Source organism: Mirounga angustirostris, unplaced genomic scaffold (genome assembly GCF_029215605.1).
Source record: "Mirounga angustirostris isolate CCGP_5_RB_7025 unplaced genomic scaffold, mMirAng1.0.hap1 SCAF_6, whole genome shotgun sequence".
Lineage (NCBI taxonomy): Eukaryota > Metazoa > Chordata > Mammalia > Carnivora > Phocidae > Mirounga > Mirounga angustirostris.
In genome coordinates this window covers 132,492,761-132,509,663 of record NW_026991714.1, presented here as the reverse complement: position 1 = coordinate 132,509,663, position 16,903 = coordinate 132,492,761, and the positions used below count along the sequence as shown (strand labels likewise).

Sequence of the window (16,903 nt, the reverse complement as noted above, 5' to 3'; positions counted from 1 at the left end):
TTCCTGCTTTGTCGAAGATTAGTTGACCATAGAGTTGAGGGTCCATTTCTGGGCTCTCGATTCTGTTCCATTGACCTATGTGTCTGTTTCTGTGCCAGTACCATACTGTCTTGATGATGACAGCTTTGTAATAGAGCTGGAAGTCCGGAATTGTGATGCCACAAGCTTTGGTTTTCTTTTTCAACATTCCTCTGGCTATTTGGGGTCTTTTCTGGTTCCATACAAATTTTAGGATTATTTGTTCCACTTCTTTGAAAAAAGTTGATGGTATTTTGATGGGGATTGCATTGAATGTGTAGATTACTCTAGGTAGCATTGACATCGTCACAGTATTTGTTCTTCCAATCCATGAGCATGGAACATTTTTCCATTTCTTTGTGTCTTCCTTAATTTCTTTCATGAGTATTCCATAGTTTTCTGAGTACAGATTCTTTGCCTCTTTGGTTAGATTTATTCTTGGGTGCAATTGTAAATGAGATCAACTCCTTAATTTCTCTTTCTTCTGTCTTGTTGTTGGTGTATAGGAATGCCACTGATTTCTGTGCATTGATTTTGTATCCTGCCACTTGGCTGAATTCCTGTATGAGTTCTAGCAGTTTTGGGGTGGAGTCTTTTGGGTTTTCCACATAAAGTATCATATCATCTGCAAAGAGTGAGAGTTTGACTTCTTCTTTGCCGATTTGGATGCCTTTTATTTCTTTTTGTTGTCTGATTGCTGTGGCTAGGACTTCTAATACTAGGTTGAATAGCAGCGGTGATAGTGGACATCCCTGCCGTGTTCCTGACCTTAGGGGAAAAGCTCTCAGTTTTTCCCCATTGAGAATGATATTCGCTGTGGGTTTTTCATAGATGGTTTTTATGATATTGAGGTATGTACCCTCTATCCCTATACTCTGAAGAGTTTTGATCAAAAAAGGATGCTGTACTTTGTCAAAAGCTTTTTCTGCATCTATTGAGAGGATCATATGATTCTTGTTCTTTCTTTTATTAATGTATTGTATCACATTGATTGATTTGTGGATGTTGAACCAACCTTGCAGCCCAGGGATAAATCCCACTTGGTCGTGGTGAATAATCCTTTTAATGTACTGTTGGATCCTATTGGCTAGTAATTTGGTGAGAATTTTTGCATCCATATTCATTAGGGATATTGATCTGTAATTCTCCTTTTTGATGGGGTCTTTGTCTGGTTTTGGGAGCAAGGTAATGCTGGCCTCATAAAATGAGTTTGGAAGTTTTCCTTCCATTTCTATTTTTTGGAACAGTTTCAGAAGAATAGGTATTAATTCTTCTTGAAATGTTTGGTAGAATTCCCCTGGGAAGCCATCTGGCCCTGGGCTTTTGTTTTTTGGGAGATTTTTGATGACTGCTTCAATTTCCTTTGTGGTTATAGGTCTGTTCAGGTGTTCTATTTCTTCCTGGTTCAGTTTTGGTAGTTGATACATCTCTGGGAATGCATTCATTTCTTCCAGGTTATCTAATTTGCTGGCATAGAGTTGCTCATAATATGTTCTTATAATTGTATTTCTTTGGTGTTGGTTGTGATCTCTCCTCTTTCATTCATGTTTTATTTATTTGGGTCATTTCTCTTTTCTTTTTGATAAGTCTGGCCAGGGGTTTATCAATCTTGTTAATTCTTTCAAAGAACCAGCTTCTAGTTTCGTTGATCTGTTCTACTGTTCTTTTGGTTTCTATTTCATTGATTTCTGCTCTGATCTTTATTATTTCTCTTCTCCTGCTGGGTTTAGGCTTTATTTGCTGTTCTCTCTCCAGCTCCTTTAGGTGTCGGGTTAGGTTGTGTATTTGAGACCTTTCTTGTTTCTTGAGAAAGGCTTATGTTGCTATATACTTTCTTCTTAGGACCGCATTTGCTGCATCCTAAAGATTTTGAACAGTTGTGTTTTCATTTTCATTGGTTTCCATGAATTTTTTTAATTCTTCCTTAATTTCCTGCTTGACCCATTCATTCTTTAGAAGGATGCTCTTTAGCCTCCATGTACTTGAGTTCTTTCCAACTTTCCTCTTGTGATTGAGTTCTAGTTTCAAAGCATTGTGGTCTGAAAATAGGCAGGGAATGATTCCAATCTTTTGGTACTGGTTGAGACCTGATTTGTGACCTAGGATGTGATCTATTCTGGAGAATGTTCCATGGGCAGTAGAGTAGAATGTGTATTCTGTTGCTTTGGGATGGAATGTTCTGAATATATCTGTGAAGTCCATTTGGTCCAGTGTGTCATTTAAAGTCTTTATTTCCTTGTTGATTTTTTGCTTAGATGATCTGTCCATTTCAGTGAGCGGGGTGTTAAAGTCCCCCACTATTATTGTATTGTTGCCGATGTGTTTCTTTGCTTTTGTTATTAATTGGCTGCTCCCATGTAGGGGCATGGATTTTTACAGTTGTTAGATCCTCTTGTTGGATAGACCCTTTAAGTAGGATATAGTGTCCTTCCTCATCTCTTATTATAGTCTTTGGTTTAAAATCTAATTTGTCTGATATAAGGATTGCCACCCCAGCTTTCTTTTGGTGTCCATTAGCATGGTAAATGGTTTTCCACCCCCTCACTTTCAATCTGGGGTTGTCTTTGGGTCTAAAATGAGTCTCTTGCAGACAGCATATCAATGGGTCTTGTTTTTTAATCCAATCTGATAGCCTGTGTCTTTTGATTGGGGCATTTAGTCCATTTACATTCAGGGTAACTATTGAATGATATGAATTTAGTGCCATTGTATTGCCTGTAAGGTGACTGTTACTGTATATTGTCTGTGTTCCTTTCTGGTCTATGTTGCTTTTAGGCTCTCCCTTTGCTTAGAGGACCCCTTTCAATATTTCTTGTAGGGCTGTTTTCGTGTTTGCAAATTCCTTTAGTTTTTGTTTGTCCTGGAAGCTTTTTCACTCTTCTTCTATTTTCAATGACAGCCTAGCTGGATATAGTATTCTTGGCTGCATATTTTTCTCATTTAGTGCTCTGAATATATCCTGCCAGTCCTTTCTGGCCTGCCAGGTCTCTGTGGATAGGTCTGTTGCCAGTCTAATGTTTCTACCATTTTAGGTTACAGATCTCTTCTCCGGGCTGCTTTCAGGATTTTCTCTTTGTCTCTGAGACTCGTAAGTTTTACTATTAGATGTTGGGGTATTGACCTATTTTTATTGATTTTGAGAGGGGTTCTCTTTGCTGGATTTTGATGCCTGTTTCCTTCCCCAAATTAGGGAAGTTCTCTGCTATAATTTGCTCCATTATACCTTCTGCCCCTCTCTCTCTTTCTTCTTCTTCTGGGATCCCAGTTAATCTAATGTCATTTTGTCTTATGGTAGCACTTATCTCTTGAATTCTGCCCTCGCGATCCAGTAGTTCTTTATCTCTCTTTTTCTCAGCTTCTTTATTTTTCATCATTTGGTCTTCTATATCGCTAATTCTCTCTTCTGCCTCATTTATCCTAGCAGTGAGAGCCTCCATTTTTTATTGCACCTCATTAATAGCCTTTTTGATTTCTACTTGGTTAGATTTTAGTTCTTTTATTTCTCCAGAGAGGGTTTCTCTAATAACTTCCATGCTTTTTTCAAGCCCAGCTAATATCTTTAAAATCATCATTCTGAACTCTAGTTCCGACATCTTACTGATGTCCCTATTGATTAGGTCCCTGGCAGTTGGTACTGCCTCTTGTTTTTTTTGTTGATGTGTTTTTTTCCGTCTTGTCATTTTGTCCAGAGGAGAATAGATGAATGAGAGAACAAAATACTAACAGGGTAACAATGTCCTCAGAAAATATACGCTAAACAAATCAGAAAAGACCTGAAACCTGGGGAAAAGAGAGGGAAAGAAAGAAGGAAAAAAAAGAGAAAAAGATAAAAACAAATAAAAACAAACAAACAAAAAAACAGAATGTGATCAAATATGATCAGGCTGGTGCATAGATCAGTGCCACACACTAGATTTTGGGTGTATTTTGGTCTGTTAGAAGAAAGTGCCTCCAAAATTTTAAAGAAAGAAAAACTTACATATGTACAAAAATAAGGGTTAATATGATGAAGGGATGGAATATGACTTCCAGAAAGTGGTCACTTTTCTGTTCAGAGAGTTGTTGCTATTCTTTTCTTTGATCTCCTGTTGAGTTTATAGGTGTTCAGAATGGTTTGATCCCTATCCAGCTGAATTCCTGGGACCAGATGAAATCCAGGTCTCCTACTCCTCCACCATCTTGCTCCTCTGATCCATACTGTGTCTTTATCTTCATCTTCCTATTACTGTACCATCCCCCACTGCCATGGGGCCCTTGCACAGCTGATTCCCTCTGTCACCATTGCCTGGACTCCTTACCTCCATCTCACTCACTCGTGTCCTTTGTTTGGTTCTTTTTTTTTTTTTAAGATTTTATTTATTTGACAGAGTGAGACACAGCGAGAGAGGGAACACAAGCAGGGGGAGTGGGAGAGGGAGAAGCAGGCTTTCTGCTGAGCAGGGAGCCAGATGCGGGACTCCATCCCAGGACCCTGGGATCATGACCTGAGCCGAAGGCAGACACTTAACAACTGAGCCACCCAGGCACCCCAGTTCTTTCCTTAAGGTCATCTCAGCTCAGATATAACTTCTTCTGGGAAGCTTTCCTTGAAGTTCTCAATCAGATCAGATTTTTAGCTCTCTACCTCTCCCTACTCTACAACTTAGAACACCATGGACTTTCTTTCATAACATCCCCTGTAAAACTTTTTATTTATCTGGGATTATTTCATCTGTCTCACTTAGTAGTCCGTATGCTCATGAAAGCCCAGACCACATCTGTTTTGCTTGGTTTGTTATAATTTACTTATCATCATTTTCCCATGTCATGCCTGACACAAGATAGACAATAAATATCTGCCAGTTGGTTGGTTGGTTGAATGAATGAATGAATGAATGACCAGAAAGCCAGTTAAAGCAGGGCAAGTGTGCCTAATCGTGGTGATCTAGGACTTAGGCTCCCTTGCCTTTGCCCTGTTTCTTATTCTTTGAAAGGAGTTTTGGCATCCCCATCTCAGCCCAAGGAAGGCAGAGGCTGATGACTGATGAGCCCCAAAGTAATGCATTGACAGCTGTGTTAGGCTTATGAAGCACCTGAGAGCCTCTGAAGGCAAAAGCATGGCATTTAGTATGTTCCACTTGAGTGGGCACAGCTCCAACAGCAGGGATGAAATCTGCTGCCTTTGCCTCTTGGTACCCCTGTCTCCTGGTACAGAGGACCAAGCCCAGGGGCCTGCACTCACACCAGGGAGAGAGAGAGCGAGAGCTAGAGAGATCTTCCTAATACCTGACCGAGTACCCTAAAAGCATGACTCCTCTGTGAAGGCAGCCCTACTGATACAGCCGTCCCAACACCATGGCTCCCTTCTTTCACCTGTTACATATGTGGGGAACATTGTCGTGAGCGGATAATGAGGAATACTTTCAGGCCAAAAGACCAGCATGAAAGACAGTGGACATCCAGACAGAACTTGAGAGGAGTTTTAAGTCGCTGAAAGAGGTCCAAGTCCAGGCCCACAAAAGCACAGTGGTGAATACCAGACAGAAAGGGCGAGGCTGGGAGACTCAAGCAAGGGCGGCCCAAGTTGGACTTTTCTCAGGTGTGTGGGTAGATGCTGTAACTTATGGGGGTGAGGTAGAATCAGCTGAGATGTGAGTCTCCCCTCTGTGCTCTTGCCAGTGGTGACCCTTACCTGATGCCCACTCTGTCTCCACAAAGAACCCTAAACCTCTCTTTCTCAGTCTCTCCATCTCAGTGCCCCTCCCTCCCTCTCTCCCTCTCTCCTCACTTTCTCTCTTTCTCCCTCTTTTCCCTCCCTCCCCTCTTTCCCTCTCTCCCTCTTTCTCCTTCCATCTTCAATCTCTCCCTCCCTCTCTTTCTCAGAAATTCTATTGCTTGTTTTATTTCATGGCCAACCCAGTTAACCCTAACTACTCCTGATAATTCCCTCAGACACTTGTCCCAAACGATGTGAGTAGACTTTAAGGCAGTTTCTTCCTCTGTGCACATACCTAAGATTGGCTGGCAGCACCTCTGTTGAAAATCCAGAAAACATGGGAGAACTGACTAGAAACAGCACCGAGAAATTGACCAGTCTGATTTGTGCAAATGAAGGACAAGTCAGCAAGAATCGTTGACATTTATATTTATTAGCGAAGGGAATTCAAGTAATTGCACAGTGTCTGGGCTTGTGGATAATTTGTCTTGTAGTTCCAAGTGGAGTTTCTTTCTCCTTCCCGAGGGGAGAATTCTTGCTCATGTCCTTCCTGAGAGTTAGCTGCCCTGCTGTGTGCCCCCCACACGATGCTTGGCCGGGCATAGATCAGAAGAGTAGGTCATAGAGATTCATAGGATTTGAATTGCTTTTCCTTTCCCTGTGAATTAATCTTTTAAATGTCAGCATTTTAAACTTGGCCTTTTCAAAAAATATGGTACCATATGAACCTTACTTAATCGAAAATACTTTTTTTTAGTTCAAAGAGTTTGTGTGTGTGTGTGGTTTCTGGGGTTTTTTTTTCTTTTTAGTTTTTTTTTTTTCCTTGAAAATGGGAAAAGCTAACAAAACAAACAAGAAAAACTTGATAAAGGATAGGCTGCATGGGAAAGAAGCTGGTTTTTGTCAGTTGGGTCTAAGAAACTTTGTTCCTTAAGAATCTCTACTGTTATTCCAAAACAGTTTTCTTACAGGTCTGGAATTTTAGAAAGCAGACTTTTATCCTCCCTCTTCTTACCTCCCACTGGGAAATTTAGATCTGTATGATTCCAATCCAGCTGTAAAAGGGGGATTGCATGCCCTTTACAGCTGCATGGTTTTGACAGTCATTGATTTGGTCCAAATTTTTACAGAGGATTAATTAACTCACATGTCTTATAACAACCCCTTGAGTGAAGACAGTAACGTATTATGATGCCCGTTTCATAGATGAGGTAACCGAAGCCCAAGGAGGCTGAATGACTTGCATGAAGTCATGCAGCTTGCTAATGGCACCCTGGGATTCAAGCCCGGAGGAACCGTCTGTGCTTTATCCACCTATAATGAATGAAATGCAAGTCCACAGAGATGGGTTCAAATCCTAGGTCTGCCCCTAACTAGCTGTGTTAACCTTGAACAGATAATTAAGTCTTTCCTGACTTCAGCTTCCCTACCAGTAAAATGGACAAATGTGGCCTGTTTTTCTCTCCCAGCTAAGATTCTGTGAAGAATAAAACATTATCATTTTTTATAGCACAAAATACTGAGTATAAAAGAATTAACCATCATTATCTTAAATAATAATAGCACTGAGCCCAATGTCCTATCAGGTGTGAGGCAAGGTGTCTTTTATCCTTCCTCTAACATGGTTAGGGAACCAGGAATAAGAAGAGGATTCCAGGGTCCTAGACACAAGGGAAGAGGTCTGTAACCATGTCAGGCAGGCTGAATCTTTAAAAAGCTGTGTGTGTACACCTTTTATTCATGGGGACGATAAGAGTGTAAACAGATCCCTCAGAGAAATTGAATATCCAATTGGAACGGATCATCAAAGATTTAGTTTTCCAAACCTTGAAACTTTTGGTGGTGGGTGCCCTTCAGATTTGGAGAATATCCATCTTGGTAAGCTCCTGTCTGCCAGGGAATGTCACAGGGATTCTGTCGAATGCAGACAGATGCTCCCAGCTGCAGGAGGGAGCCAGAGTCTGCCGTTAGCCCTGAGCCAGGGACCCAGGGATGGGGACAAGCCCCAGCCCCTGGGGCAGAAGCGGCAAGCATCGGCTCCCCTTATCTGATGTTGGGCTGTTTTTCAGGGTGACGTCCAGAGGACACTCATCCAAGTGGACTTTGGTGATGGCATTGCAGTGTCTTATGTCAACCTCAGCTCCATGGAAGATGGGATCAAGCATGTCTATCACAACGTGGGCATTTTCCGAGTGACCGTGCAGGTGGACAACAGTCTGGGCTCTGACAGCGCCGTCCTGTACTTACATGTAACTTGTATGTTATTACTGTTGTTGGTTTATGACCTATTTCAAATATCGTGTCCCTTTTAAAGTATAACCCAGAGCTTCCTGTCTAGAAGCAGCTCGCCAGTTATCTTTAAGGAGATGGGGAAGGAGGATAAGAGAGCCGAGTGGGGAAAAAGTAAAAAGAAAGTCAGGGAGTGGAGCTTGAATAATCCTAGAATTTGTGTTGCTTGAACTTGTTCTCATTGCACTTACTGTGCCTCTTCCAGGCACCTCTGACATGGCACCCCTGTGTCTGGCCACTGGCCGAGCTCTTTGATTGCACATGAGTTTGTCTTTTTCTAAGTCAGAAACATTTAAAAACAATCCCCACATATGGCTCAATCTAATACATTGAGAATGAGTGCAAGTGATGGAATTTCTTCCCATCTGACTATGCTTCTCTTCCCATGATACGTCTCACAGTAAATTACGCTTTTAGACTTTTGCTCCTTTTTTAAAGCGTTTCCTGGGCCTTTATCTGTGATGTGTGGTGTTAGAGGGAAAGTGGTGTTGAGAGAGGGAAAGAGCTGCATTGAGAAGGGTTGAAGCGTTTGTACCATCGAGGAATATGAAGGTGTAATAAGTATGATGAGGTCACGACAGCTCCTAAGTTATGTGTGGAACAAACGTGCTCCATGAATGCCCCTGGCAGCAAGTGTGTGGGTGTCCCCAAACAGGCTTTGGGCATGTTTACGTTGCCACAGAAATGCTTTGCTTTGAAATGAAGGTAGCTACGTGAAACCCCAGTGACCTAATGGATAAGGTGCTGGCCTTCTACAATGAAAGCAGCTCCTTTTACCAATGGCCTTGTCCAGATTAATTCTAAATTCTAGGCCAAGAGCGTTAAGGCTGGCCATATCCCATGCCTCCCACCTGCCTCTTGCGCATTGAACGGCGTACAGAACATACCAACTAGATTCCTTTTTTCTTAAGCTGCTGTGGTCCAGTGGGAGGACAAGACTCTTTAGGGATTCCCCGGGTGATTGTTTATTACTGAGGATTCCTCCGGTATCGGTGATTCTTGATCTTTCTCTCCCACACACTCATGACAAATGTGCTTTGAGGGAAACACATCTTCCCTTCTTTGGGTTTAAGCAAAGTTTTATAAGATTCACAGCCTGCACACTCCTCTTGCCTCTTTTCAGCTAAAGTTTATTAAGCAATTACTATGCGCCAAGCCTTGTGCTAAGCAAGCTCTTTGCATGTATGATCTCATTTCTCAAAACAACCTGATGAAGTAGGCACTGTTAGAAACCCTACTTTACAAAGAACAGTGGGGGCCAGAGAGCTTGAATAATGTATTTGAAATTGCGGACCTGCTATCTGGCAAAGCCAGGCTTCAGACTCAGGTCTACCCGTCTCTGGAATGCCAGCTCTTGATCCCCAAGGTCATTGTCAGTGCTGTCGGTGATAGAACTTGTCTCCAGCAGCCCTTGTCCCCTCCACCCCTTTGCAGATTGTCTCAAAGGAGCTTAAGCAACTCGCTAGGCAACTACGTAGGTTCAAGGCACATTTCAGAGGCCCCTCTGACGCCGCGGTGGCCCCTCCCCTCTCCAGGCTGTCCCGTATGGACTTTCTGGAGTTGCCTCCTACTAAGAAATAATCTTCCTTACTAAGGAATGGTCAGAAAATCTCTCAGAAATACATCACAAACATTGGTTATTGGTAGCCAAACTAACTTACGGCACAAACGCCAGTACATTTGCTGGGAATGACCGCCTACCTAGCAGCCTCTCATTTTCCATGGCTTATTCTGTAAGGGGAGGATTTTTGTTTGAGAGCTGCTCTCCTGAAGAATTACAGTAATTTTAGTCCATATCTTGTATATGTATGAAACATCTACCGCACTCTAACCACATGTGAATCCTGATTTCAAATTCAGCAGCTTTTTGGTCTCCGTTTCTCAGGCTCTCCTGTAGATCACCCACACCTTGCCCTCCTGGTCACCCTTTGGATTCGTCCTCGCCCCCAAAAATGATCGTATCCCTTGAGGGCTAGTTCCCTACCCTGGCCCTCTGCCAGGTTTACTTGACCCTGGGAAGGAAACCAGCACAGAGATCAAAGGTTGCTGATGCCAGGACTTCTAAAAGAAATAAGCTTCTTTTTCACTTTTTTTTTTTTTTTTTTTTTTTGTCTTCTCTTTAGCCAAGTTGAGGGGCTCAGCAGTGTGACTTTTACCGTAGGGGCAGATGCTTTGTAAGGGGAAGTTTTGTGGTCTGATTTTAATTTTGTTAGGCTCATCTTGGGTTCAGTGTTCGGATAAGCATACTTCATATAATGGAACCCCTTTCTAAGCCTGACCTTGGCCATAAGAATTAAGTATTTCATACTAACTCTGTCGAAGCAGGACTCTGCCTCGCACAATGATGGGCATGGCTTTCCGAAGGAGAAAGCAGAGATTGGAGAAGGACCTTGTCTTTGATGCTATTTTACACTAAGAGGAAGTCAGAACAAGACCATAAGTGATTAAGATTCCCCCAAATCTCAAACCTGAAAGGGATCATGGCAGTTTTTGGTGCTGTAGTCCCAGGGCCTGGGGGCAGGGCAGGGGGTATTCTTTGTAGAAAAGACAAATGAACACTGGCCTGGGTTAGGAGTGGTTAGGTGCAGATGCTGGCCTGAACTCCTGGCCAAGTCACTCCATTTCTCTGAGCCTAGGTTTTCTCCTCTGTCATGTGAGAAGGCACATCTTGTTTCTCAAAGGTTCCTTCAAGCAAAATATGCTGTGACCCGTCAGCTAGTAAAGCTTGCCTCTCCATTATCACAAAGCAGTGCGTGTGTTTCTACTTAGTGGGTTCGGAGCAGCAACTCTTAGCTCATTTTCCATGCCTGCCCTCTGCCTCTGTCACCAGGACCCCTCCCCTTGCCTGGAATTCTCCCCCATTGCCTGACTTGATGGTATACCCTCTCTCTCCTCTCCAGGTCAGACAGGTGATTTGATTCCAAATCAGAGGGCTTTGTTTTTTGTTTTGGGTTTTTTTTTTAAAGATTTTATTTATTTATTTGCGAGAGAGAGAATGAGAGACAGAGAGCATGAGAGGGAGGAGGGTCAGAGGGAGAAGCAGACTCCCTGCTGAGCAGGGAGCCCTGCGGGGCTCGATCCCAGGACTCCAGGATCATGACCTGAGCCGAAGGCCAGAGGGCTTTGTTTTGTTTTTGTTTTTGTTTTTGTTTTTTTTTAATATGGGTTTGCAAAGGTCATCAGAAACAGATGGAGATGATGTGCCTGCTCTGATGTTCCCAGGCGTGGACCAACCGTTCTCACTGGGAGGCTGGGTCATCTGTTGTACCCTGACAGTTGGAAAGTCCTTGGGGACAGGATTTACTGTGCTCTGCTAGTTGGCAAACGAATGCAACACATGGCGCAGCCAGTGTTGCCTTCGGCCGGCGGGGCAGGCGGCAGAATTTAGAGGACATGCAGATTTCTGCTCAGAAGGCTGCCCCATCTCAGCCAGTCTCGCAGAAAAGTCACTGAAAACTATGCAAATTTGCAGAATGGGAGGTTTGAAAAAGCAAAAAACGATGAGACAGATTTCCTAGTTCTTCCCAAATCTCCCCAATTACCTCCATACACAGGTGCCATTTGCAGATGTCTTTCTGTTCCTGTGTTAGAGTGACTGTTTTCTTGAAAACCCACGCAGCTTTGCAACTTTTCACGTGATTATTATATTGGCCAACAAACGGCAGACTTGGGTTTTGTAAAGTGTGGTTTAATGAGTTACCTGCCCCAGAATTACATGATAAAAATAGAGTGAGTGTCCTAGGCCTCATCCCAGACGTGCTATATTGGAATTCCTAGACGTGTGCATCATAATCTGCCTTGAACAGATTAGTATAATCCTTTTGCACACTGAAGTTTAAGGAACTCCGTTTTAGGATCTCATCTTTATACTTTGAACAACTCTTATTTTTTCTAGAGTATTTTTCACATTTCAGACAAACAAAAGAGACTGTCTCCAAAACAAATGGCAGGGACAGTCCAGAACAAGCGTTACAGGTATGTGTATGCACACGCACACGCGCGTGCACACACGCACACACACACACACACGATGTTCAGCCTCACAAACGTCAGCTGCTTCCTATAGCACATTAGGGCTAAGCAAGGAAAGAGGGAGACCCAATTCCACAGGCAATTTCCCAGTTCCCTCACCCACCTTGCCAGGAAGATTCATATGGAATGATGCAGCGCCACCCGCTGTCCCTTTTGTGCATCACAGGCACCTGTCTGCTGGAGCCACATCTGCTGGCTGGTTCAGCTCTGGATTTAGCGCAGCCAGCCAGCTGGGGGCCTCCAGGGGCTGGAGTGGTACCTCCGCAGCTCAGCTCGCTTAGTGCAGACTGCACCCTCTGTACGTAGAAGAGATGCTTAAAAGATAGGCTTTCCGGCAGCAGGAACTAGGTGTGTTAAGCACCTGAAAAGTAAATGAGTACAAGAGGACAAGGCAGGAATATGAAAGGTAAATTGCACACATTTGAATGAATGTGTAATGTGCACACCTGCAAGAATGAACTCCTACAAACACACCTATGCATACTTCAGGGCCGACTAGCCGATACGCTGCGAGTCCTGAATCCTTAGATCTCATTGGCTCCCACTCTTTCCCTCCGTTTCTCACCTGCAGCCACCTGGGCTTTCTTGCTGTTCCTCAAACATGGCAAGCAAACCTCCTCCTCAAGGTCTTTGCGCTTGCCCTGCCCTCATCCTAGAGCATCACGAAGAGTATGTGGTGCACTCCTTCACTTCATTCAGGTCACTGCTCACATGGCATTTCTCCTGAGAGACAAAACCAGCACTCTATCACCTACCCCCGCTGTATGTGTTCAGTGCCCGCCTCCCCCAATAAGACATGAGCTCCACCAAGTAGCAGGTGTCTCCAGCACCTAGAATAATGCCTGACATGTGGCAGCCCTCTGAAACTGTTGAATGAATGACCACATTTCCCGAAGAAGATTCCATTTTTGCCATTAACAGGACACACAGTCACCATCCTTACTTTGAAGGTCAGACTTTAAAAAAATATTCAGTACTCATATGTGAGAGAGACACAGAAAATGAACCCCTTTAGGATGGAACCGGCATGCTTAAGAGAGTTTATCTAGTCCTTGTATTCTAGCTGAGTCACTCTCCTCCAATCAGGGGAGTCAGAAAGAATATTCCAGAAGCCTGGCCACTGGGCCTGAGATTCAAAGGCTGACAGGTGCCCTGAGAGAGGAGTCTATGCCGCGGCCTCAGGACAGAACAAGGCAGAACCTGCTGGAGCAAACTGAGTGATAGGAAACAGGAGAGCCATGTAAGAAATGAGAGCACGTGTAAAGTGCAATATGGGAGAGATCTTTTTGAGCCTTTGTCAGCTGGCCAGAGCATGGGCTTTAAAATCAAACTGCTTCGGCCCACACCCTGGAATTGATGTCTCCTAGCTGCGTGACCTTGGGAGAGTCATTGTCCTCTGTTTGTTCATCTCTAGATGGAAATGATAGTCGTGCCTACTTCGTGAGGTTGTTGTGAGGAGCAAATGAGAATGAAAAGAGTCATTAGCAAAATATGTGGCACATGGTCATCATTCAGTAGATGCTGCCCTTTTTTAGCACATTGAACCGTTCTGACTTATGAACAACTACTTCTTATCATATGGCTTATAAGCCAGAAAATCAATTCTATTCTGTATGCTGGTCACCAAGCCTCTAATTCTCTAAAGAGAGAGAAGCATAGACAAAAGCAGCAACAAGAAATTGCACCATCTATTCACCTACCCAACAAACATTCGATTATCTGCTACATCTCAGGAACTATGTTAGTCTTTAGATACAAAGATAGATATGAAACACTCTTACCCTCCGAAAGTTTGCAGCCTGTGTTCTCTGTCTCACAAATTTTAGATCAATTTGTGTTAACTATCATCATCATCATCATTAGGTAGTGGGAATTTTAATTTCGAACAAGTAGCATGATCAACTTAGCTTTCTAAAAAATCACTCTCACAACAGTTTGTAGTGTGAGAAGATATAAAGTCATTGCCATATGTGGTATGAATGTATAATGTGCATACATGTGAGAATGAACTCATATAAACACACATATGCATACTTCAGAGCCTACAAAACAATATGCTATGTGTCCTCAATCCCTCTTAGATCTCATTGGCTCCCACTGTTTCCCTCTATCTCTCTATGCAGCTGCTTGGGCTTTCTTTCTATTCTGCAAACATGGAGAACCACCTCGCCCTCAAGATCTTTGCACTTGCTCTACCCTGACCTTGGACTATATGTTTTATTCTGGGGCCTGAGGACCCTGGCACTTGGTGCAACTAATTATTACTGAGGAAGGCACACACTGAACACATAGAGCAGGAGGGTGGATTAGCTTGGGGGCAGGTCGGAGGCAGGAAGATTGGTACGGCTCATGACAGTCCAGCTGTATGAGCTAGGGAAGGATTGGGGACGGTGAGAGGAGCTCTCACTCAGAAATAGTTATGAAACCAAGCCAGTGGTTTCCAGCATAGAATGGGTGGCAAGGAATAAGGAATCCAGATTGACTTTATGCTTCTGGGCTGGTCCCCTGGATAAACATTGGTTTCCATTCATCAAGACATGGAGAATAGAAAATGGGCAGGGGGGAATAATGAATTTCTTAGGAACATCTGGCTCCTAATTGAGTCCCGAGTCAAGTAGGTGGTTTTTGAGTTATGAGCATGTAGTTTATTGTTGAAGGTCAGGGTGTGGATGAGATTACTCCGCAGAACAGTATATGGAGGGGAAAAAAGGCCAAAGTCAGTACTGTAGGAAACACATTTAAAGATCTAGCAGAAGAGGTGGTGATTAAACTAGGTGGAAAGGTACCACTTTCTTCTCCACCTCATGGAATAATGGTGGGATGACAGATTTTTGCCACGTTCACTTCAGAGGAAACTGCATTTTTGCCTAGGAGAAGTGACTCAAAGGGAAGACCAAGGGTCAGAGGAAGGTCCCTACTTGTTCTCTCTGAAGAGAGAACTCATAGCTTTGTGGGTTTATGCATCTGATCAAGGCTTCTCTCTAATGGATCTCCATAGGTAGAATCATCCCCTTTTTTAGTTGAGCACATCCGGAGAACCACAAAGCTGTCTCTACCTGCTCATGCATACTTGATCCTGAACAAACTGAACTCAACACCAAACAGTTTGAACCAGGTGGTGTTACATATATTCCTGCAGAGAGATACACACACTCTCACACACAAACACACAGATTTGCACATATACAGATCTTGGAAATCCCAACAAAGAGTCAAGGATAATGACATCTAGAATGGTTTGGGGATTTGTGCCGTAACCACCACCCCCTCCCCCCACGGCCACACACATGGAGTCCGTGAGGTTTTCATCATCCTGGTTTACCACCACGGATACAATCTCTTAGAAAGACTTTGCATCTTCGTATTATGCCTCTTCATTTAAGGAATTCATAAATTACTTGTAAGTTTTTAAAGTTTTACACATAAATAACTCAGGTTTTAGGTCTGGCAGAAAGATCAGTAAATGGAAAATGTTGAGACACAGTGGGTCACAAGATAGCTTTTCTCCAAAGTAGGGAAAGCCCCTTAGCACTTTCCTCAGGGAGTATGACTGTGATGTTTTGGAGGCTTCCAGAACAAATATGTATTCTCTTCAGAGCAGGGAAGGTGAAGCAGAGAAAGCTCTTCCTTCTCTATGCCTCGTCTTTTCTCTTGTGCCTCAGGTCCCCTGGAGCATGTACACCTGTCTCTTCCCTTTGTCACCACGAAGAACAAAGAGGTCAACGCAACGGCAGTGCTGTGGCCCAGCCAAGTGGGCACCCTTACTTACGTGTGGTGGTACGGAAACAACACGGAGGTGGGTCAGCCTTCCATGCAGCATCTAGCCACAGCTCCGCTCAAACTGGCTGAAGGGAGAAAGGGAAGGAAAGGGCTTATGTAACTCAAGAGTCCAGGGGTAGTCCTAGCTTCGGGCACAGCGGGCTCATAGTGCTCCAATAATCTCATCAGTGTGTTCCCTCTGTCCCTCTGTCTCTCTCTCACCACTCCACCCCTGCCCCTCACCTGTGCCTTCCTCCATGTTACCTTCTTCTCCAACTGCCCTTCCCTTTGCAAAGACATTAGCAGGAGCCCGAGCTTTATATTCTCACAGCTAAGCAGAGAAAATGAGCAGAAGTCCCAGGATGGAGTATCATTGACCAAGCCTTCCCAGTGCTTGGGGTAGAAAGAGAGGTGTTGAAGTCAGCCTCCTTGGAACCACATGGACCAAGAGAAGGGGGAAAATGCCCCCCCAAAAAACAGTAGATACCAGACAGTCAAAAGCAACAAATACTTATTACAGCCCGGCCCCCAGGCCCCCTGAATCGGACGTGGTCGCTCCTTTCTCTCAGCTTTACCCTTTCTCTTTTCCCAAAACATGCCCTGCGATCAAAAGTCAGCAGCAACTTTAAAAGTAGCAGAGACCTTAAACCTCATTTACTCTAAGGCCTTCATTTTACAGATGATAAAGTCAGGAGGACACACGTGAAGGGCTTTCCTCCCGCCTCGTTCAGCTGCTTCACGTGGAGGCCGGATCCAAGGCCTTCCCATGCCCACATGTATTTTCCTTCCCCTGATGCCAGGCTGCCAGGTCCGTTTTGAACTTCCTCCATTCTCAGAGATTACAGTTTGCTTCCAAATGGCAGTTAAGGCAGTCCGGGCGAAGGCCTCCCCAAAGGGCACTGGCATGAGCTGCTCAGGATGAGAAAGCTTCGTCTTCCTCAGCAGAACCGCTGTTTGCACTTGGTGGTTTTGCTCTTCAAATAGAGTGTATCTTATTCTGACGCCAATCTTTTTCTACCCCAGAGCTGAACATTGGCTTTAACTGGAGTCATGATTTTTGCACAGGCCCAGGGAGGAAACCTCCCCTGACCCCAGACCTGCTACATGCCT

At 43.9% G+C, this 16,903-nt stretch overlaps 1 protein-coding gene across 3 annotated transcripts in view; it reads left to right on the top strand.

Annotated features, from left to right (window-relative positions):
* SORCS1 (sortilin related VPS10 domain containing receptor 1) overlaps positions 1-16,903 on the top strand; it is a 507,270-nt gene that overhangs the window by 450,258 nt on the left and 40,109 nt on the right. For all 3 annotated transcript variants that reach the window (XM_064595254.1, XM_064595255.1, XM_064595253.1), the window contains exons 19-20: positions 7,783-7,969; positions 15,697-15,830. In XM_064595254.1, coding sequence (XP_064451324.1) covers positions 7,783-7,969; positions 15,697-15,830 — 321 coding nt within the window. The remainder of the gene's footprint in view (positions 1-7,782; positions 7,970-15,696; positions 15,831-16,903) is intronic.